This window comes from Malus sylvestris, chromosome 10, assembly GCF_916048215.2.
Source record: "Malus sylvestris chromosome 10, drMalSylv7.2, whole genome shotgun sequence".
NCBI lineage: Eukaryota > Viridiplantae > Streptophyta > Magnoliopsida > Rosales > Rosaceae > Malus > Malus sylvestris.
In genome coordinates, this window is record NC_062269.1 from 3,219,251 (window position 1) to 3,244,423 (window position 25,173).

General features: G+C 34.8%; 1 protein-coding gene across 1 annotated transcript in view; it reads right to left on the reverse strand.

Annotated features, from left to right (window-relative positions):
• Positions 1–19,495, reverse strand: part of LOC126585162 (uncharacterized) — a 54,045-nt gene extending 34,550 nt beyond the window's left edge. The window contains exon 1 of the mRNA XM_050249556.1: positions 19,296–19,495. Coding sequence (XP_050105513.1) covers positions 19,296–19,429 — 134 coding nt within the window. The 5' untranslated portion in view covers positions 19,430–19,495. The remainder of the gene's footprint in view (positions 1–19,295) is intronic.
• Between the last annotated feature and the right edge of the window lie 5,678 nt (positions 19,496–25,173).

The window sequence follows — 25,173 nt, forward strand, 5'->3', positions numbered from 1 at the left end:
ATAAGAAGAAGAAAGAACCCAGGAATACTGGTATTAAAAAATACGGATGTCCATTTATGTTGAAAGGAGTCAACGTTGGAGAAGGAGATGAATGGAAATTGGAGGTTGAGTGTGGGGTGCATAACCATACTTATTCACAGTATCTTGAAGGGCATTCTTTTGTCGGACGATTAACTAAAGAGCAAAATGAACTTTTAGTTGACATGTCTACAAGTTTAGTGAGACCCAAAGTTATTTTGAACACCATAAAGACAAAAGATCCACTTAATGTAACAACGATGAGGACAATATACAATGCAAGACACTATCATCGGACAAAAGAAAACGCAGGGAGATCAGAAATGCAACAGTTGTTATGTAAGTTGGCTGAGTACAACTATATTGAGCATCATCAAAGTATTGGTATTGATAATGTTGTTAGTGACTTGTTTTGGACTCAACCAATTAATGTCGATATCTTACATTGTTTCGCACATGTACTTATCATGGATTGCACGTACAAGACTAATAGGCATCGTTTTCCACTCCTAGAGATTGTAGGGGTAACTTCAACTAATATTACATTTTCGGTTGCATTTGCTTTCATTGACCATGAGAAGGAAGACAATTACACATGCGCATTGACAAGATTGAAGACTCTAATGAATGATGATTGTATTCCTGGTGTGATTGTCACTAGGGGTGGGTTCGGTTTAAATCGGTTCGGTTTTTTGCCAAAATCGAAACCAAACCGAAATTTTGGTTCGGTTCGGTTCGGTTAAATTTTTTTTCGGTTTTTTTCGGTTCGGTTTTTTTTCGGTTCGGTTTTGGTTTTTTGTTTTTATTTTTTTTCAAAAAATTAAAAACATTGAAATTTTAAATTTTAACATATCCAACACAATCATAACATAAACATTCTAACTAGAATCAAAGACAATGAAAATAAACATTTAAAGTTGAACTAAAATCATCAATCAAGTCTTTCAAAGTCCAAACTAACAACCTCACAACACAAAAATCACACAAAAATCGTACAAATGACTTAGAAAAGTTAAATTGTATGATGTTGTTCAAAGATCAGTGTTGTTTGCTTGTAACTGCATGTTGACAACTTGATTAGTAAAGGTAATGCGTGGGTGGATTTATTTAGTGTGTGTTGGATTCTTTTCCATCACAAATTACCCAAGTAATCTACCCGAAATAAATGTTTATGGATTATGTTACATGTTATATGAGAGTAGATTTGGAAAAGAAAGCTGGCGCAGAAGTAGACAGTGCTATGGAGATGGATGTAGGTACTTCGGGAACCTTATATGGGGGAGAAATAATAGGTTAGGGTTTAGAGTTTTTATAGACCTTTTTTTAATATTTTGAGCTTAAAGTTTGGCAACACATTGGGTTAGCACATTTTAACTTACAAATTGGGTTTAGAAAATAATACCCAAAACAAATAATTAAATAAAAAAATTAATTTAATTAATTTGGTTCGGTTCGGTTCGGTTTGGTTCGGTTTCTAGATCACTAAAACCGAACCGAACTAAAAGAATTCGGTTCGGTTCGGTTTTTTCAATTCGGTTCGGTTTTTTCGTTCGGTTCGGTTTTTTCGGTTTCGGTTCGGTTTGGTTTTCGGTTTTTTTCGGTTTTCGGTTTTTTGAACCCACCCCTAATTGTCACTGATCGAGACTTAGCAAACTAAACTGAAATATATTAATTGCAAGGCAAGAGTACAATTGTAAAAACAAGGTTTACTTTTTAATAATGGAGGTTGTGTAAGAAAAATTACATTCAAATTCATTGCGGACCTCTCTTTTTTCTAAGACCAAATCAAAGAAAAAAATAATTGAATCAATGAATTAATATAGCAGCTCCATTTCTGACAATGACAAGAGGTCTCTGTGCTAATCAAACTACCCGAAATTTATCCTAAAACTACACTCTAGCTCCACCTTATCTGCAATCTCAAATGCCTTCTCAATATCATTTCATCATAAACCTGCTATCCTATTTATAAGAAATTAAGCACAAGCTAGCTCAAGTTATGGTCTTTAATTAATATTAATTTCGACAAATCAGCTTCCCATCTCTTTCATTCATATGAACATGGCGCAATATTTGTTAAATTAGCTGTTCGGGTTGATTTCTTTGTATAACTCTTCTGCCAATTCTGCAACTTGTAGACGTAATTCCCATTTCAAAATTTTAAAAAATAAAATAAAATCCAAAACTAATGTAAGATAAATAAAGACTTTTTATATCATAAAATAAGACTTTCAAACTTGTATACAAGACTATAGTGACAAAATCAAACACATTGATGGGTGCGCATGTTCCTTCAACATCTGTTATGTGCGTTTAAACTGAGCGTCGAGTCTTTTTTAGCAATTAAAAGTTTTGTATCATGTAATTGTCTTGGTTTGATAAGACCTACATCTAGATGAGTTGCTTCTGAAGACTAATGTAAAACTTTATGTTGATAATTCTTGAGGGTGAAACATCGTTTGAGAAATGTTTTGGACCTCATTACAATTTTTTCATTTATTTTTTAACTTTTGGTTTAAATATTCTACTACAAATACATTTGTGGCTTCAATAACTAGTAAAACCACTTTCAAATATCTTAGTATTGGCTTTCAGAACAAAGGGGTTTGGTAGTACAGGTTGAGCCATGTTGTATAGTGTAGCTGGGATTGGGATGATCTCTCTCTTTATTTATTTATTTTTTTCCTTTAATTTGCTTGCTTTGAATGTGATGCTCAGTTCAAACCTACTATCCTATTTCTAAGAAATTAAGCACAAGCTATCTCAAGTTATGGTCTTTAATTAATATTAATTTCCTCAATCAGTTTCCCATATCTTTCATTGATACGAACATGGCTGATCTCATTGGTGTGACGCAAGATTTGTTAAAATAGCTAATCGGATTGATTTTTTCTTTGTACCCGAGAAGAAATGCAGGAAGGAGGAATTTATAAAGACAACGGATACCTGCTCTTCGCTGCAAAAAACGACACTTAAAGGACAATTTTCCCGAGGTTTTCACCGCCGTTTTTACCGTTTGCTGCCAAAAACAAATACTCTCCCCTTGCGAGCTCCGTCGTCAATTCCCCTCGCGAACTTTGAGTCCCTCTGAAAAAATGATTAAGTGAAATTTGAATTTTTCAAACTTTGTGTTTGGTTATATCTAACAATCCCTAATTCCAAATTTATGGTTTAGATATATAAAAAAGATATCTCGGGTACTTCATTGCTATCCATTAAGCTCCCCACTTTCAAACACAGCAGAAAATTCTAATTGAGTTGGGTTTTGAACATGCAGATTAGTTAGACAACTGAATTACCAATCCTTATTATTATTGCAACAAACACACGGATTACACTAAAAGCTAGTGAATCATACACTTGCAGATGACTTATCCAAACACAAAGATAAGACATGAGTTTATTATTATTGCTATAAACACACGGATTACAGCGAAATTCAAAAACTAAAAACAAGGAAAAAAGTAGTGATGAAAACCAATGCCACTTTCGCGGGGAACACGATTGCATTCGCACATGCAACAAGCCTTTTAAACCCATAGGTGACCCAAATGGGACGAGTGAAGTCTCGTGAGGGTTTCCAGAGACGTTACCCACAAACATCATGCATACTGATCATCAACATCTGACTTGGGAGACTGAGTAGATATCCACCCCTCCAGCATCAGGTTGTTTTTGGTTGAGGCGTAATTCGAATCTGTTTTCAATGAACGGCCTGGTTATGAGATCACTTTGCAAGTGACGTAATCGGCAGCGCGTGATTAGGTTGTTGCTGTCAGGTGGTCCGACAGGCTCGACCTTGAACAATGTGCAAGCCCAATTGTCTTTGGTTTCATTTCGGTCAGCAGCTGCGGCCAGGACCAACAGCCTGTTTTGGTCCACCCTTCTCAAGTAGTTACCATTGTAGGAGCATTTGATATGCACGTAATTCTTGTCAGCGTAGTCCTCATTGTTTGGCTTCTCGGTGGTGAACTTTATGAACCTGCTGTTTTCATTGTCCTCGGAAAACTGGACAATCTCATTAAGGTCGCTTTCTGCATCAAGTTGATAGCGCAAATACTTGTTGTTGATATCTGCTTTCAGCAAAAAAGGGCTTGGTAGTACAGGTGGAGCCATATCGTATAGTGTAGTTGGGATTGGGATGCTCTCTCTTTTTTATTCTCTGTTGATGATCTAATTTGCTTGCTGTGAATGTGATGCTTAGTTCAAACCTGCTATCCTATTTATAAGAAATTAAGCACAAGCTAGCTCAAGTTATGGTCTTTAATTAATATTAATTTCGACAAATCAGTTTCCCATCTCTTTCATTGATATGAACATGGCTGAGCTCATTGGTGTGGCGCAATATTTGTTAAATTAGCCGTTCGGGTTGATTTCTTTGTATAACTCATCTGCCAATTCTACAACTTGTAGACTTACTTCCCATTACAAAATAAAAAATAAAATAAAATCCGAAACTAATGTAAGATAAATAAAGACTTTTTATATCATAAAATAAGACTTTCAAACTTGTATACAAGACTATAGTGACAAAATCAAACACATTGATGGGTGCGCATGTTCCTTCAACATCTGTTATGTGCGTTTAAACTGAGCGTCGAGTCTTTTTTAGCAATTAAAAGTTTTGTATCATGTAATTGTCTTGGTTTGATAAGACCTACATCTAGATGAGTTGCTTCTGAAGACTATTGTCTTGGTTTTCTTTCTTCGATTGCCAAGAAATTAGATTATTGCCTAAGTACACGACATAACTAGTGATAGACCGACGAGTATTCAAGTATGCAGCCTAATCAGAATCAGAAAACGCAGTAAGCTTTGAAACTGTGTTTGCAGAAAAAGTAATACCAATGTTCATGGTTCCTTGAAGATAACGAATGATTCGTTTAACAACGCCAAAATGAACATCAGTTGGTGAGGACATAAACTGACATACTGTGTTTACAGCAAAGGCAATATCAGGCATAGTAAAGGTTAGATATTGTAAAGATCCCACAATGCTTCTGTAGGAGGTTGGATCTGTCAATAATTGTCCCTTAGAGTGTAACATTTGATGATGAGGTTTACAAGGAGTGGTTGCTGGTTTACATGATTCCATACCTGCTTTATGGACGAGATATTTGATATACTTAGACTGATTAACAAAAACACTGCCATCTGCTTTATATTGAACTTGTAAACCCAAAAAATATGTAAGTTGTCCCATATCCTTTAACTCGAATACCTCAGATAATTATTGAATCACTTTTTGGATCTTCAAAGGATTAGAACCAGTTAAGATGATATCATCAACATAAAGTAATAAGATGATGATATCAGAGTCATCCTTCTTGACAAACAAACTTGTATCAGAAGATGATGCATGAAACTCCATAACTGTCAAATAACTTGTAAACTTCGAATTCCACGCTCGTGGAGCCTATTTCAAGCCATATAATGACTTGACCAATTTGCAAACATGAGAAGGATATGATAGATCAATAAACCCTTGTGGTTGCTGCATATAAACTTCTTCTTGTAAATCTCCATGTAGAAAAGCGTTATTGATATCTAATTGGTGAAGAGTCCAATTATTCATTGCAGCTAAAGAAAGAATAATCCTTACAATAGTATGTCGGACAACAGGACTAAATGTGTCCAAGTAGTTAATACCATGTTCTTGGGAGAACCCTTGAGCTACAAGCCTTGCTTTATACCTGGAGACACTGCCATCGGGGTTTTTCTTCACTTTGTATACCCATTTGCTTCCAACAATTGTTCTATCTTCAGGTGCAGGAACAAATAGCCAAGTTCCTTGTGCTCGAAGTGAATCATATTTCTCCTGCATTGCCTTTTGCCACTGTGAAATTGTAGGAGCTTTCCGAAATGTCTTAGGTTCTGAAGCATCAGTGATCTCAGAAAGAAAGGAATAGCCACTTGTGAAAGGTTCTTCATCAATGATTTGGAGAGAACAAAGCTCAGGACATTGTGCTACTAAAGCAGCATAATTTTGTCTCTCAATTGTTCCACTCTTCAATCTAGTGACCATTGAGTGAGTCGATGGTGCAATATGTAAAATGAGATCAGATAGAGATAAATCAGGAAGGATTACCTCAAGTTGTGACTCGGAGTGGACAGGCAACAAGGATTGTGTACCAGAGTGATGATGTGTAGGAGAGTGATGATGTGAAGAGCTTGGAGATGCATATAAATGAGTGGTATCAGTCGAATTTGTATCTTGATCACTAGGTTGAATCACCTGTGTATTGTCCGAACTAGAAACATTCAATTAACCAACCACATTTATACTTTCACCATTTGTAGGAATACTGTGATGCGAACCAGTATCATTTGCTGATATATGTATAGAACTAGCTGCTTGTGAATCATGCTGTATTTATGTATGAGGCAGGACTCTTGCACTTGGAACTTGTAACTGAATCAAAACATGTGTCTGAGAACACCTATATGTAGCTGTAGAATCCTTAGAAGGCAGAACTTGTTTAAACGGATAAACATCTTCATCATGTAGTACATGCCTTGACATAATGAACTTTCTAATCTTGATATCATAGCTAATAACTCCTTTATATCCATGAGCAAAACGAAGAAATACACATTGAGCTGACCGTGGCTCCAATTTGTTCTTATTGAATGGTCTCAATAGAGGATATACTGCAGTACCAAAGACTTTAAGATGATGTACTTCAGGAACACAACCAAACACAACTTGATAGGGTGATTTCATCTTCAAATTTCTAGATGGCATCGTATTGATTAAGAATGCAGCATGAGAACAAGCATGATACCAGAAAGCTGAAGGTAATTGAGCATCTGATAGCAAACTAATAGCAGTCTCAACTAAATGTCTATGTTTTCGTGTAGCAAGACCATTTTGCTGTGGTGTATGAGAGCATGAAACTTGGTGTATAATTCCTTTTATCTCTAACAACTGTCTAAACACATTACTCATATATTCACCTCCACCATCTGATTGAAGAACTTTAACGGAAGCATTAAACTGATTCTCAGTAAATGTAAGAGACTTGGTAAAGATTGGAAAAGCATCGGATTTATTAACCATCGGAAAAATCCATACAAATCAAGAGCAGTCATCTACAAAGCTTATGTAATACCTATAACCCTCTATTAACCTCTGCAGTGAAGGACCCCATATATCTGAATGTATCCTTTCAAATACAACTTTTGACCTATCGGGACTTACAGAGAAAGGCAACTTAGTCATCTCTCCTTGAATACAAGCAGTACATATAGATGGAGACAAATCTATACTAGCTAATACTTCAGACTTATTCAACATTGCAGTAAGCACTTCTTCAGATGGATGACCCAACCTTTTATGCCAAACTGTAGTCTTTAGCTTCTTTCCAACAAAAGTTGCACATCTTTCAATACTTGGTACTCTGGATCTTGACAACACTGTTATTGGTATCTTGAAGAGCTCCCCATCATCACTCTGGCCTTGGTACACAATCCTTCGAGTTGCTTTGTCCTGTATCAAGAAGATCAGATCATCACATACAAACTAGCAATTATTATCTCTGCATAAGTTCTTAACAGACAACAAATTCATTGTAATGTGTAGAACATGTAGCACATTTTGCAGAATTAATGACTTTTGTTGAGTGTTAAGGACAGAGGAACCAATATTTTTAACCACCAAACCTTCTTCATTACCAACAGTGATCATGGCATCACCATTATAAGGAGTGATATAATTTAAAACTTCGACATTTGATGTCATGTGGTGAGTTGCACCTATGTCAACTACCCATGTATCAGCAGCTAAAAAACCATGGACATTTGAGTCTTCAGTTGCAACATTTGATCCTTGAGTAGCCATCCCAACAAGAGATGTAGGTGGTGCACTGCCTTGATATGAGAAGTTATTCCTATGAAAGCATTCCAAAGCCCGATGACCTATTTTCCCACATATCTGACATACCAAGATCCCTCCAGATGATTGATTGTTATCAGCTCTAAGGTAACAATTTGGTGTTGTATGGCCTCTTCTAGAACAAATTTGACATTCAGGAGATATAACATTGCTGTAATTTGTATCACCATTCCAAGTGTTTCCTTGTTTGCTTCCATTACCAGAGAAAGAACTTTGAGAACCTCCATTTTGAACATTTTTCCCATTATTCCCAAAAGTAGAATATGGCCTGTAATTATTATTCCCACCATTATAACCACCAGAGAATTTTCGATTGTTCAAATTATTCCCATTATACCTCTTATTATTGTTACCACCATTGTAATTATTCCTCCCTTGAGACCTCTATGCATTTGAACTCTCCCCTTGTTCATAACTTTGAGTATTGCCCTGAGATTCCTGTGTATTCGAGCCATTGCCCTGAACATACATAGCAGCCATAGAACTTGATAAAGTTGTCAGTCTAGACTCAATACTGCTTTCAGCCCTAATTAGTTGAGCTCGAAAATCTTTCATTGAAATCGGAGTGTCTCTTGCTAAGATTACTGTCTTGATCATTTCAAATTATGGAGGTAAACTAGATAAAGCAGCAATGACCAAATCATTCTCAGTGATTTTCTCCCTTGCAGCAACCAGTTGATCCTTGATAATCTTCAATCGAAGCAAATACTTGTCAACATAATCCGCACCTTTCTGTGTAGTATGAAACTCAGTCTTGAGTTGATTAACCCTGACAACAGATACAGACGCATATCGTTCCTGTAAAGATTTCCAAGCTTCTTGAGAAGTTTTACACCCAATGACATAGTCCATAGCTTCATCCGAAAGTGTAGTAATCAGCAAACTCAATAGAGAGACATCTATTTTAACCCAATCTTTATATGCAGTAGTAATTTCTTTAGTGACCCCAGTCTCAGTATTGATGACAAACTTTGGAGGACATTGAGACTCCCCACTAAAGAAATCAAAGAAATCGTACCCCTTAAGCACCGACTGAAACTGATAATCCCATTTGACAAAATTATCTTCTTTCAACTTAGCAGTGATCATGCCCAAAAGACTTTCAATTTTCACAGAACTAAACACCATATTGTTGATAGAAACTGAATCAAGAAATCAAGTACTCAAACAATCTTCAAGAATTATAACAACTCCAAGAACACACACTACTGGTTATCGGCCTTGTTCGTGTGAAAAACCCAACAAACGCTCAAACAACAGCAATGGCTATCGGCCTTTATGCTTTGACAGAAAACGCTTCAACAATCATTCAATTAGAAAAATGGCTATCGGCCTTCAATATCATATTCCAAACATCAAGAAATGGCTATCGGCCTTCAATATCATACTCCAAACATCAAGAAATGGCTATCGCCCTTCAACTTTCAGTCTTTCATAAAAGATTCATCATTGCGACAATTACACAAACACTTGGAGTGCAAAAAGAAAAATAACACCTAAAAAACTCAAAGTCTAACTTCCCAAACGCCAAAAGCTCATTAACCCACTATTCCACTTCACAGCAATCAAGATAATCTTTTGGCACAGCACAGCGGAAATACACACCACGAGATCGAACACTTGGCGAAGATACCATGATAACATTCATCTAAGAACTAACAGATGAATGTATGCAAGCAATATCGAAGAAATGCAGAGAGAAAGATCGAAAGGAATAGAGAGAGAAATAGAGAAGGAAATGAGTGAAAGTTTTGTTATTTCATAAGAACAAAAGATCATTACAAAAGAACCCTAATTCCTTTTTATATAGTCTGCACATTTAGCTTATCAGCTAAGCCACCTGTGTAACTAATTCTTAACAAACTAACTAACTTCAATAGCTGATATGGCACTTATGATGATGTGTCAATCACTATATATCTTCAACAGTTACAAGATCGAACACATTGATGGGTTATATATTTGGGGCTCACTACAACTTTTTTTCACTTAATTTTAGGTTTTGGCTTAAATATACCATTCAAACTAAATGTGTGGCTCAATAATTGGTAGAAACCTTTCCAAATGCTTTATAAATGTTCTCTTAATGATAACGGAGAATATTTTGGGAAGACAACTTATTTGAATTTCTCACGAAAATGTGGGTGCTCATTAATTTTAGTCGGCTTGGCAATTTTGTATAAAAATCATCATTAAATATAGTAGTTTTCACCTTTGCCTCACCGCTATATTTCTAAAAGTAATGTAAGACTTTCAGCCTTTGTTCATTAGTGAGGATCTTATCAAGATAGAGCAGCCATAAGAAACTCTTAACTTTGGAGGAATATGAAGTTTCCAAATGAGATTCCATCGCCAATTAGGTAAAGCACTAGGCCTAATGGCCCAAAAATATGCAGATTTAACTGAAAAATTACCATCATTTATTCCACTTCAGATACACTTGGCAGTCAAAGCATCAAAACTAATTGGAATGCTAAGAATTTGTTCAACCACCTCTTTAGTAAAACAAGTAATAGTGGATCATGTAATTGTCTTGGTTTGATAAGACCTACATCTAGATGAGTTGCTTCTGAAGACTAATGTAAAACTTTATGTTGATATTTCTTGAGGGTGAAACATCGTTTGAGAAACGATTTGGGCCTCATTACAATTTTTTCATTTAGTTTTTAACTTTTGGTTTAAATATTCTACTATAAATACATTTGTGGCTTTAATAACTAGTAAAACCACTTTCAAATATCTTAGTATCGGCTTTCAGAACAAAGGGGTTTGGTAGTACAGGTGGAGCCATGTTGTATAGTGTAGCTGGGATTGGGATGATCTCTCTCTCTTTTTTGTTTTTTTGTTTTCCTTTAGTTTGCTTGCTTTGAATGTGATGCTCAGTTCAAACCTACTATCCTATTTCTAAGAAATTAAGCACAAGCTATCTCAAGTTATGGTCTTTAATTAATATTAATTTCCTCAATCAGTTTCCCATATCTTTCATTGATACGAACATGGCTGATCTCATTGGTGTGACGCAAGATTTGTTAAAATAGCTGATCGGATTGATTTTTTCTTTGTATAACTCTTCTGCCAATTCTGAACTTGTACATATAATTCCCATTATAAGATAAATAAATAAAATCCAAAACTCATATAAAAAAAATAGAGACTTTTTATAGCATATAAAATAAGACTTTGTAACTTGTACATAGTTACAAGATCGAACAAATTGATGGATTATATATTTGGGGCTCACTACAACTTTTTTTCACTTAATTTTAGGTTTTGGCTTAAATATACCATTCAAACTAAATGTGTGGCTCATTAATTGGTAGAAACCTTTCCAAATGCTTTATAAATGTTCTCTTAATGCTAACGGAGAATATTTTGGGAAGACAAAATATTTGCATTTCTCACGAAAATGTGGGTGCTCATTAATTTTAATTAGTTTTGCAATTTTGTATAAAATCATCATTAAATATAGTAGTTTTCATCTTTGCCTCACCGCTATATTTCTAAAAGTAGTGTAAGACTTTCAGCCTTTGTTCATTAGTGAGGATCTTATCAAGATAGAGCAGCCATAAGAAACTCTTAACTTTGGAGGAATATGAAGTTTCCAAATGAGATTCCATCGCCAATTAGGAAAAGCACAAGGCCTAATGGCCCAAAAATAAGCAGATTTAACTGAAAAATTACCATCATTTATTCCACTTCAGATACACTTGGCAGTCAAAGCATCAAAACTAATTGGAATGCTAAGAATTTGTTCAACCACCTCTTTAGTAAAACAAGTAATAGTGGATCCAAACCATTATTGTAACAATAATTAGCTACAGTAGCCTTATACGTATTGTCGGTGTCACCACCCGATCCCGATACACGTCCAGGATCGACATGTGATGTCATCAAATACCCATATCTCTAACTTACCCCGCCTCTGGGATATGGCAAAGTGATGAGTCAATATTTTACCATATATTTTACCCTAATCTTAGTATTAATTTATTGGTTATTTTGGTAGAATTTTGATACTTTGTTATATATTTCTAATATAGGACATTCGACTTCATCTGGACAAAAAAGTAACCAAACGGATGAATTTTGGAGTGATTCCAATTGGAGGATGTTCGTGAGTCTTTTGAAATGATTATATCAAAATTCCAGATTTTTCTACCAAGCCATTTGACCATGGCGATTAAGTTAAGGCCCAGCGCGCAGCTTTCTCAGATTGACATTTCTGGACGTTTTTGGTATTTTGAAGATCAAGATGTCATATTTTGAGGAAGCTTGCTTCTGAGGATTTGTATGGGACATCTCCAGCTTTCAAAAGAGACCTTTTGGGACCAAATCGGAGTTGATTTGGGTGGTCAGAAGTCTGATTTTCTGAGAACTCCAAATTTTTGTTCAAATAGGAAACCTTTTATTTTCTGTTTTATTATTTTAGTATGTTTCATAGTTTTATTCTAAGACCTTTTAGGGTTTTATTTTGTATTAGCATAAATAAGATATTTAGCCATTAGGGGAAAAGAGGAGAGAATAGGAGGAGAACGCACACAGTACTTGGAGGATTCAAGTTTATTTTCAAGGTGTTTTATATCCATGTTCTTAATAATATTTTGTTTTATGGTTGTTAGTAACTAGTTTCGTTTGCTAGGGCGAGGCCACGGTCCTTAGCAAGAATATGTAGTTTCTTTTCAATCTGCTTATGATATTATGCATGCAAGTTTTGAATTATTAATCATTGTGCTTTAAACTATCTAATTGTGTTGATGATTGGCCGCCATTAGGATATTTAGAAAAGTAATCTGATGCAATTTTGGCGGAGGGTTGTCCCTGGAATTGGCGCTGGCTTCTTGTGGTTAATATGTGTAACTTCTTAGGATGGACGACATGTCTTAAGGGTTATATGGTTTTTCAAAAGGATTTCACAAAACTTTATGAGTTTTACATGTTCACGTTTGATCTGGACACCACAGATGGGTTGCACGTTAAATATAGATTCTATGTTGGAGGTTCCAAGTAGGGCATACTTTAGGAAAACCTAACCATCAAAATATGCATGTGTATTTCATAAGTAATTGGAAGAACTATATAGGATTGTTAAGGTGATGGTGAAACCCTAGTGCTTAAATTTATTTTCAAAACTTTTTTCTTTGGTTTTCTTTACTTGCCCAATTTATAGTGGATCCAAACCATTATTGTAACAATACTTAGCTACAGTAGCCTTAAGCGTATTATCGGTGTCACGCACCGATCCCGACATACGTCTAGGATCGACACGTGATGTCACCAAATACCCATATCTCCAACTTACTCTGCCTCTGGGATATGGCAAAGTGATGAGTCAATATTTTACCATATATTTTACCCTAATCTCAATATTAATTTGTTGGTTATTTTGGAAGAATTTTGATGCTTTGTTATATATTTCTAATGTAGGATATTCGACATCCTCGGGAGAAAAAAAGTAACCAAACAGATGAATTCTGGAGTGATTCCAATTGGAGAATGTTCGTGAGTCTTTCAAGATGATTGTATCAAAATTCCAGATTTTACTATCAAGCTGTTTCATCGTGGCGATGAAATTAAGGCCCAGCGCGTAGCTTTCCCAGATTGACGTTTCTGGACGTTTTGGGTATTTTGAAGGTCAAGATGTTATATTTGGAGGAAGATTCCTTTTGAGGATTTGTATGGGACGTCTCCAGCTTTCAAAAGAGACCTTTTGGGAAAAAATCGGAGTTGATTTGGTTGGTCAAAAGTCTGATTGTCTGATAACTCCGAATTCTAGTTCAAATAGGAAACCTTTTATTTTCTGTTTTATTATTTTATTATGTTTCCTAGTTTTATTCTAAGACCTTTTAGGGTTTTATTTTGTATTAGTATAAATAAGATGTTTAGCCATCAGGGTAAAAGAGGAGGAGAGAAAAAGAGGAGAACGCACATAGTACTTTGGAGGATTCAAGTTTATTTTCAAGGTGTTTTCTTTCCATGTTCTTAATAGTATTTTGTTTTATGGTTGTTAGTAACTAGTTTCGTTTGCTAGGGCGAGGCCACGAGCCTTAGTGAGAATATGTAGTTTCTTTTCAATTTGCTTATGATATATATTATGCATGCAAGTTTTGAATTATTAATCACTATGCTTTAAACTATCTAATTGTCTTGATGATTGGCCACCATTAGGATATTTAAAAAGGTAATTTGATGCAATTTTGGTGGCGGGATGTCCCTGGAATTGGTGCTGGCTTCTTGTGGTTAATATGTGTAACTTCTTAGGATGGACAACACATCTTAAGGGTTATATGATTTTTCAGAAGGATTTCACAAAACTTAATGAGTCTTGCATGTTCACATTCGATCTGGACACCACAGACGGGCTGCATGTTAGATATACGTTTTATGTTGGAGGTTCCAAGTAAGGCATACTTTAGGAAAACCAAACCTTCAAAATATGCATGTGTAATTCATAAGTAATTGGAAGAACTACGTAGGATTGTTAAGGTGACGGCGAAACCCTAGTGCTTAAATTTATTTTCAAAAACTATTTTCTTTGCTTTTCTTTACTTTCCCAATTTATTTAATTGTTTTTAGTTCAATTGGTTTTTAATATTTTAGGTCATAAAACCAACCTCTTCTAGACTTTATTTTCAAATAATTAATTAAGATTTGGTTTTAACATAAATTATGACTTTTTTTATTAGCACCTCCTAAAATGTTGAATGCACCCCACATTAAAATTTAATATTAAATGACTTATTTACCCCACTATGCAATGACAATTTTGACCTTACTAGGTTTTAAAAAAATAAAATAAAAATCTCTAAATACACCCCAAATCACTAAACCCTATTATTTATCTTCTCAACTATCGAAACCCTCTTACCCTCCATTGTTGAACAAAACCCTAACCAATGAAACTACAAACATCTTGATTGAGAAAAATTATTTTTGACGAATGGAACACAAAATCAATGTTTCGGAGCGTAAGACTATGTTTCATCGGTGGTTTGGTTAATTTCATATTCCTTTTTTTTTCTTCCATTGGTTATTCATTTTCTTCTTTGCAGGTTACAAATCCAGCCAGTGATCCTCTTAGAGAAGATTTGGTTATATCCCTTGAAATGAACATTGGAGAGCGACAAAATATTTTGGAGGTTGGACCAGAAAATGCATCGCAGGTTTGTTGGCATGTACCACTCTGCCTATTGATATTGAGTTGTATGGTTCTTAAAAAATAATTGAGGTGTATGATTCTTAGTAAATAAATGAGGATTTGATAATATTTTTTGGTGTATTTAAATACGATAGGATACAAGGCAATACCTCTATAGGGGACAATGAGGTTGCAGCAACGAGCGTCGTTGATCACACAAACGCATTTAAAACAGACGAGGTAACTATTTTTAGTATATTGAATGTGCATCTGTGAATTTCATGGAAATTCTTGCATTCTTTTATTCAGCATAGTGCATTAGGTTCATAATAGGGAATAACATATGGGTTGGAATTTTAGCATGTCTACAAACATTTTGTTAGTGGCAAATGGCAATGATCTTGTATGTAGAGGTGTTCAAAAGTAAAAATGATTTCCTTGATTGGACTCGCGCACAAGGAAAAAAGAATAATATGGTTATTATCATTAAGAGGTATGATGCAGGAAGGGTTGACCGAAGGAGGAAGAGAGCTCGAATAACATTTGCTTGTGAGAGACATGGCGAGTATCGATCCATATTGAGGAAGTCTGATATTAATGACCAAAATTCTGATGCAAATAATAAGAAGAAGAAAGAACCCAGGAATACTGGTACTAAAAAATGCGGATGTCCGTTTATGTTGAAAAGAGTCAACGTTGGAGAAGGAGATGAATTGAAATTGGAGGTTGAGTGTGGGGTGCATAACCATACTTATTCACAGTATCTTGAAGGGCATTCTTTTGTCGGACGATTAACTAAAGAGCAAAATGAACTTTTAGTTGACATGTCTACAAGTTTAGTGAGACCCAAAGTTATTTTGAACACCATAAAGAAAAAAGATCCACTTAATGTAACAACGATGAGGACAATATACAATGCAAGACACTATCATCGGACAAAAGAAAAAGCAGGGAGATCAAAAATGTAACAGTTGTTATGTAAGTTGGTTGAGTACAACTATATTGAGCATCATTGAAGTATTGGTGTTGATAATGTTGTTAGTGACTTGTTTTGGACTCACCCAATTAATGTCGATACCTTACATTGTTTCCCACATGCACTTATCATGGATTGCACGTACAAGACTAATAGGCATCGTTTTCCACTCCTGGAGATTGTAGGGGTAACTTCAACTAGTATTACATTTTCGGTTACATTTGCTTTCATTGACCATGAGAAGGAAGAAATTTACACATGGGCATTGACAAGATTGAAGACTCTAATGAATGATGATTGTATTTCTGGTGTGATTGTCACTAATCGAGATCTTACATTGTTTCCCACATGTACTTATCATGGATTGCATGTACAAGACTAATAGGCATTGTATTCCACTCCTGGAGATTGTAGGGGTAACTTCAACTAATATTACATTTTTGGTTGCATTTGCTTTCATTGACCATGAGAAGGAAGACAATTACACATTGGCATTGACAAGATTGAAGACTCTAATGAAAGATGATTGTATTCCTGGTGTTATTGTCACTGATCGAGACTTTAGCAAACTGAACTCAAATATATTGATTGCAAGGCGAGAGTACATTTGTAAAAACAAGGTTTACTTTTTAATGGAGGTTGTGTAAGAAAAATTACATTCAAATTCATTGCGGACCTCTTCTTTTTCTAAGACCAAATCAAAGAAACAAATAATTGAATCAATGAATTACTATAGCAGCTCCATTTCTGACAAAGGCAAGAGGTCTCTGTGCTAATCAAACTACCCGAAATTTATCCTAAAACTATACTCGAGCTCCACCTTATCTTCAATCTCAAATGCCTTCTCAATATGATTTCATCATAAACCTGCTATCCTATTTATAAGAAATTAAGCACAAGCTAGCTCAAGTTATGGTCTTCAATTAATATTAATTTCGACAAATCAGTTTCCCATCTCTTTCATTGATATGAACATGGCTGATCTCATTGGTGTGGCGCAATATTTGTTAAATTAGCCGTTCGGATTGATTTCTTTGTATAACTCATCTGCCAGTTCTACAACTTGTAGACTTAATTCCCATTACAAAATTAAAAATAAAATAAAATCCAAAACTAATGTAAGATAAATAAAGACTTTTTATATCATAAAATAAGACTTTCTAACTTGTATACAAGACTATAGTGACAAGATCAAACACATTGATGGGTGATGGTAATTGTATATTAATAGGATCGGAAACGGATGTCGTTGGACTATCGATCACAATATGGAGCGAAGAATATGAACAGAGTGAATATAGAATTGAATGTATGTTTCTGACAGAAAGGGATTTACAAATATATAGATATGCAAGTAACCTTTCTGGAGAAGTTGTGTTCTTCATGAGAAGTTATAACTTCTCAGGTTGGAATATAACTGTTCATATCCTTTAATTAATTAATTAATTAATTAATTAATTATTTCACTACAATCATATGTATATTAGTACACCAATGTTATGGTGTACCTTCACATATGATTACACATATTGTAAAAACCATGTTATCATAATCATATTCCAACAATGGGTGCGCAATTTCCATCAACATATGTTCTGTGCGTTTAAACTAAGCGTGGAGTCTTTTTTAGCAATTAAAAGTTTTGTATCATGTAATTGTCTTGGTTTGACAAGACCTACATCTAGATGAGTTGCTTCTGAAGACTAATGTAAAACTTTATGTTGATATTTCTTGAGGGTGAAACATCGTTTGAGAAACGTTTGGGGCCTCATTACAATTTTTTCATTTATTTTTTAACTTTTGGTTTAAATATTCTACTACAAATACATTTGTGGCTTCAATAACTAGTAAAACCACTTTCAAATATCTTAGTATTGGCTTTCAGAACAAAGGGGTTTGGTAGTACAGGTGGAGCCATGTTGTATAGTGTAGCTGGAATTGGGATGATCTCTCTCTTTATTTATTTATTTTTTTCCTTTAATTTGCTTGCTTTGAATGTGATGCTCAGTTCCAACCTACTATCCTATTTCTAAGAAATTAAGCACAAGCTATCTCAAGTTATGGTCTTTAATTAATATTAATTTCCTCAATCTGTTTCCCATATCTTTCATTGATACTAACATGGCTGATCTCATTGGTGTGACGCAAGATTTGTTAAAATAGCTGATCGGATTGATTTTTTCTTTGTACCCGAGAAGAAATGCAGGGAGGAGGAATTTATAAAGACAATGGATACCTGCTCTTCGCTGCAAAAAACGACACTTAAAGGACAATTTTCCCGAGGTTTTCACTGCCGTTTTTACCGTTTGCTGCAAAAAACAAATACTCTCCCCTTGTGAGCTCCGTCGTCAATTCCCCTCGCGAACTTTGAGTCCCTCTGAAAAAATGATTAAGTGAAATTTGAATTTTTCAAACTTTGTGTTTGGTTATATCTAACGATCCCTAATTCCAAATTTATGGTTTAGATATATAAAAAAGATATCTCGGGTACTTCATTGCTATCCTTTAAGCTCCCCACTTTCAAACAAAGCAAAAAATTCTAATTGAGTTGGGTTTTGAACATGCAGATTAGTTAGACAACTGAATTACCAATCCTTATTATTATTGCAACAAACATACGGATTACACTAAAAGCTAGTGAATCATACACTTGCAGATGACTTATCCAAACACAAAGATAAGACATGAGTTTATTATTATTGCTATAAACACACGGATTACAGCGAAATTCAAAAACTAAAAACACGGAAAAAAGTAGTGATGAAAACCAAAGCCACTTTCGCGGGGAACACGATTGCATTCGCACATGCAACAAGCCTTTTAAACCCATAGGTGACCCAAATGGGACGAGTGAAGTCTCGTGAGGGTTTCCAGAGACGTTACCCACAAACATCATGCATACTGATCATCAACATCTGACTTGGGAGACTGAGTAGATATCCACCCCTCCAGCATCAGGTTGTTTTTGGTTGAGGCGTAATTCGAATCTGTTTTCAATGAACGGCCTGGTTATGAGATCGCTTTGCAAGTGACGTAATCGGCAGCGCGTGATTAGGTTGTTGCTGTCAGGTGGTCCGACAGGCTCGACCTTGAACAATGTGCAAGCCCAATTGTCTTTGGTTTCATTTCGGTCAGCAGCTGCGGCCAGGACCAATAGCCTGTTTTGGTCCACCCTTCTCAAGTAGTTGCCATTGTAGGAGCATTTGATATGCACGTAATTCTTGTCGGCGTAGTCCTCATTGTTTGGCTTCTCAGTGGTGAACTTTATGAACCTGCTGTTTTCATTGTCCTCGGAAAACTGGACAATCTCATTAAGGTCGCTTTCTGCATCAAGTTGATAGCGCAAATACTTGTTGTTGATATCTGCTTTCAGCAGAAAAGGGCTTGGTAGTACAGGTGGAGCCATATCGTATACTGTAGTTGGGATTGGGATGCTCTCTCTTTTTTATTCTCTGTTGATGATCTAATTTGCTTGCTGTGAATGTGATGCTTAGTTCAAACCTGCTATCCTATTTATAAGAAATTAAGCACAAGCTAGCTCAAGTTATGGTCTTTAACTAATATTAATTTCGACAAATCAGTTTCCCATCTCTTTCATTGATATGAACATGGCTGATCTCATTGGTGTGGCGCAATATTTGTTAAATTAGCCGTTCGGGTTGATTTCTTTGTATAACTCATCTGCCAATTCTACAACTTGTAGACTTAATTCCCTTACAAAATTAAAAATAAAATAAAATCCGAAACTAATGTAAGATAAATAAAGACTTTTTATATCATAAAATAAGACTTTCTAACTTGTGTACAAGACTATAGTGACAAGATCAAACACATTGATGGGTGCGCATTTTCCATCAACATCTGTTATGTGCATTTAAACTGAGCGTGGAGTCTTTTTTAGCAATTAAAAGTTTTGTATCATGTATTGTCTTGGTTTGATAAGACCTACATCTAGATGAGTTGCTTCTGAAGACTAATGTAAAACTTTATGTGGATATTTCTTCAGGGTGAAACATCGTTTGAGAAACGTTTTGGACCTCATTACAATTTTTTCATTTATTTTTTAACTTTTGGTTTAAATATTCTACAATAAATACATTTGTGGCTTTAATAACCAGTAAAACCACTTTCAAATATCTTAGTATCGGCTTTCAGAACAAAGGGGTTTGGTAGTACAGGTGGAGCCATGTTGTATAGTGTAGCTGGGATTGGGATGATCTCTCTCTCTTTTTCTTTTTTTTTTTCTTTTTTTCCTTTAATTTGCTTGCTTTGAATGTGATGCTCAGTTCAAACCTACTATCCTATTTCTAAGAAATTAAGCACAAGCTATCTCAAGTTATGGTCTTTAATTAATATTAATTTCCTCAATCAGTTTCCCATATCTTTCATTGATACGAACATGGCTGATCTCATTGGTGTGACGCAAGATTTGTTAAAATAGCTGATCGGATTGATTTTTTCTTTGTATAACTCTTCTGCCAATTCTGAAATTGTACATATAATTCCCATTATAAAATAAATAGATAAAATCCAAAACTCATATAAAATAAATAGAGACTTTTTATAGCATATAAAATAAGACTTTGTAACTTGTACATAGTTACAAGATCGAACACATTGATGGGTTTTATATTTGGGGCTCACTCCAACTTTTTTTCACTTAATTTTAGGTTTTGGCTTAAATATACCATTCAAACTAAATGTGTGGCTCATTAATTGGTAGAAACCTTTCCAAATGCTTTATAAATGTTCTCTTAATGCTAACGGAGAATATTTTGAGAAGACAAAATATTTGCATTTCTCACGAAAATATGGGTGCTCATTAATTTTAGTTGGTTTTGCAATTTTGTATAAAATCATCATTAAATATAGTAGTTTTCATCTTTGCCTCACCGCTATATTTCTAAAAGTAGTGTAAGACTTTCAGCCTTTGTTCACTAGTGAGGATCTTATCAAGATAGAGCAGCCATAAGAAACTCTTAACTTTGGAGGAATATGAAGTTTCCAAATGAGATTCCATCACCAATTAGGAAAAGCACTAGGCTTAATGGCCCAAAAATAAGCAGATTTAACTGAAAAATTACCATCATTTATTCCACTTCAGATACACTTGGCAGTCAAAGCATCAAAACTAATTGGAATGCTAAGAATTTGTTCAACCACCTCTTTAGTAAAACGAGTAATAGTGGATCCAAACCATTATTGTAACAATAATTAACTATAGTAGCCTTATACATATTGTCGGTGTCACGCCCTGATCCCGATATACGTACAGGATCGACATGTGATGTCATCAAATACCCACATCTCTAACTTACCCCGCCTTCGGGATATGGCAATGTGATGAGTAAATATTTTTACCATATATTTTACCCTAATCTTAGTATTAATTTGTTGGTAATTTTGGAAGAATTTTGATTCTTTGTTATATATTTCTAATGTAGGATATTCGACTTCCTCTGGAGAAAAAAGAAAACAAACATATGAATTTTGGAGTGATTCCAATTGGAAGATGTTCGTGAGTCTTTCAAGATGATTGTATCAAAATTCTAGATTTTTCTACCAAGCTGTTTGATCGTGGCGATGAAATTAAGGTCCAGCGCGCGCTTTCCCAGATTGACGTTTCTGGACGTTTTAGGTATTTTGAAGGTCAAGATGTCATATTTTGAGGAAGATTCCTTCTAAGGATTTGTATGCGACCTCTCCAGCTTTCAAAAGAGTCCTTTTGGGACGAAATTGAAGTTTATTGGTTGGTCAGATGTCTGATTTTCTAAGAACTCTGAATTCTAGTTCAAATAGGAAACCTTTTATTTTCTGTTTTATTATTTATTATGTTTCATAGTTTTATTCTAAGACCTTTTAGGGTTTTATTTTGTATTAGTATAAATAAGATATTTAGCCATTAGGGGAAAAGAGGAGGAGAGAATAGGAGGAGAAAGCACACAGTACTTTGGAGGATTCAAGTTTATTTTCAAGGTGTTTTCTATCCATGTTCTTAATAATATTTTTTTTTATGGTTGTTAGTAACTAGTTTCGTTTGCTAGGGTAAGGCCACGACCCTTGGCAAGAATATGTAGTTTCTTTTCAACCTGCTTATGATATTATGCATGCAAGTTTTGAATTATTAATCATTGTGTTTTAAACTATATAGTTGTGTTGATGATTGGCCACCATTAGGATATTTAGAAAAGTAATTTGATGCAATTTTGGCGGAGGGTTGTCCCTGGAATTGGCGCTGGCTTCTTGTGGTTAATATGTGTAACTTCTTAGTATGGACGACATGTCTTAAGGGTTATATGGTTTTTCAAAAGGATTTCACAAAACTTTATGAGTCTTACATGTTCACATTTGATCTGGACACCACAAACGGGTTGCATGTTAGATATACGTTCTATGTTGGTGGTTCCAAGAAGGGCATACTTTAGGAAAACCTAACCTTCAAAATATGCATGTGTAATTCATAAGTAATTGGAAGAACTAGGTTGGATTGTTAAGGTGATGGCGAAACCCTAGTGCTTAAATTTATTTTCAAAACTATTTTCTTTGGTTTTCTTTACTTTCCCAATTTATTTAATTGTTTTCAGTTAAATTCGTTCGTAATATTTTAGGTCATAAAATCAACCTCTTCTAAACTTTATTTTCAAATAATTAATTAAGATTTGGTTTTAACATAAATTATTCATTCAATCCCTGTGGAAAACGACCCTACTTGAGCTGCTATACTACGACAACCTTGTATTCTTGCAAGTATTTTAAGTGTTTTTATCCCTACTTTTGCAAGTGGTAGAATCCCTATCACAAAGCACAACTCGAGAATCGAATCGCATAGTAATTTTTCGTATAATTTATGACTGCATCTAACCTGCTCGTTAGACTGCCTATGTACCCTAAACAGAGATCAAGCTTTTCGTAGTTCACTTCACTCAAACATTCACTGTGTATCTCACTACGTCTCATCATAATACCACAATTCAAGCATGTAGCACCTCAAGGAACATTCTACGAAGCACAATAATATTCTCTAGTCATCTTGCCATTCACCCACACATATGCATTCCAACACTATCCAATAATCATACAAATCAATAACACATAGAATACACCAAAATGCAGGGCTAGAGTGACACAGTTCGACCAAAGCCTATATCTCTGAAGCTGAAATTGAAGCCAAGGAACCAACATGTCAACTGATGCGATTTTAGACCACTCAACGAAATCTATCAACATCGGGTCCCAGACCACTCAACGGAACCAAACACCAAGTGGGATTCCGGACCACTTAACGGAATCTATACCATGATATGATTCCGGACCACTCAACGGAATCGCAGAGTATAAGGGATTTCGGACCTCTCAACGGAATCCAAGTGGATATGATTCCGGACTACTCAACAGAATCGCGGAGTACAATGCATATCGAACCACTCAATGAAATCTAAGCTAGAGACGATTACAGTCATACCTTCCGTCAGTTGTCTATCAATTCCGTCAGTTGTTGCAATGACATTGAAACTTTTTAAAGACGAGGTATTGTTAATGACCTAATAGTTGAGGTAGTTTTAGGTAATTTACCCTTTTTTTTTTACTTTTTTTTTTGGTTTTTCTACTTATTTTTTTGGTTTTCTATTAGAAATACATTTGTGGGTCAATAATTGGTAAAAACACTTTGAGATGCCCTATAAAGATTTGCTTAATGCTCACGAAAAAATTTCATTTTCACACAAAAAACGTGGGTTAACACTCACGATTTTTAGGCCATTTTGCAATTTCGGACAAAAATCATTATTAAGTCTGTTTGTTTTAACTTTTGCCTCACCACAATGTTTTTAAAATTAATGTAATACTTTTCGTTGATATTTCTTGAGAGTGAAACCCCATTTTAGCAACATTTTATGCCTCACATATATGTTTTCAGTTGGTAGAACTACTTCCAGATGCCTTATAAATATTCCATTAATGTTAAAATTTTGCATTTTACCCTAAAAAGGTGTCACGATTTTAAAACTTATTTGTTTTCAACTTCGCCTCTCTATGATGTTTCAAAACTAAGTTACTTAATTATAATTATCTAGTTGTGAAATTGATATTTTGGCAAAAAATTAGGGGAAAGATTTTAGGTTTGCCCAACGAATATAGAAGTGATGGCTGACGAATCGTTATATGTGGGTCTGACAACTTGCACATAATTCGTCAAGCAAAGCTGAAAAAATTATTTTTTTTTCCCTTATGTTTTTAATTTAATTTCAAATGGTAAATCATCGAATTTGATGATCAGGACAATTTAGTGTGTGGTTTTACTCTAAATTACTGTTTTTCAAAACAATTATGAAAACCAAAGGTCCTATATATAGCCTTTAAATCTTGATTTTTCATTTCTAACATGCGAAGGATTTCACCTCATTACCAAATCTTGAAACGTTTGTTTTGAATGATTTTTGGTATATGCGGTCTGGAGTATATACAAACAAGTTTGATAGTTAGATCGTGGAAACTAGTTTCGTAGATTGCGTATGCCGTCAAAACAATAGATTCAACAAACATTTAGAGTTTATTTTGTACTCGCATTAAGTAGAACGTAAGCTTTTGAGGTATCCAGTAGTGTAAATATTTCGAAGTTGATGATCGGGTTTGTTCTTTATATTCTTCTAGGATTGAGGAATGTAGTTTAAAAAATTCATCAAAATCAGAGCTAAATGACCGTTAAATTGTGATTTCCATTTCTAACTGTCGATGATTTCGTTTTATTACCTAATCTTCGAACGTTTACTTTTGATGAATTTTGGCGTCTCTATGTCATGTCACATCAGAACTTACTTTTTGGTTTAAAAATACTGTTTCCTTTTTACACATCTTATATGTTAAATTGCTTAATGCTCACGAAAAAATAGAAAATTTTCATTTTCACACAAAAAACGTGGGTTAACACTCACGATTTTTAGGCGATTTTGTAATTTCGTACAAAAATCATTATTAAATCTATTTGTTTTAACTTTTGGGTTGCCCAACGAATATAGAAGTGATGGCTGACGAATCGTTATATGTTGGTCTGACAACTTGCACCTCATTCGTCAAGCAAAACTGAAAATTTTATTTTTTTCCCTTATGTTTTTAATTTAATTTCAAATGGTAAATCATCGAATTTGATGATCA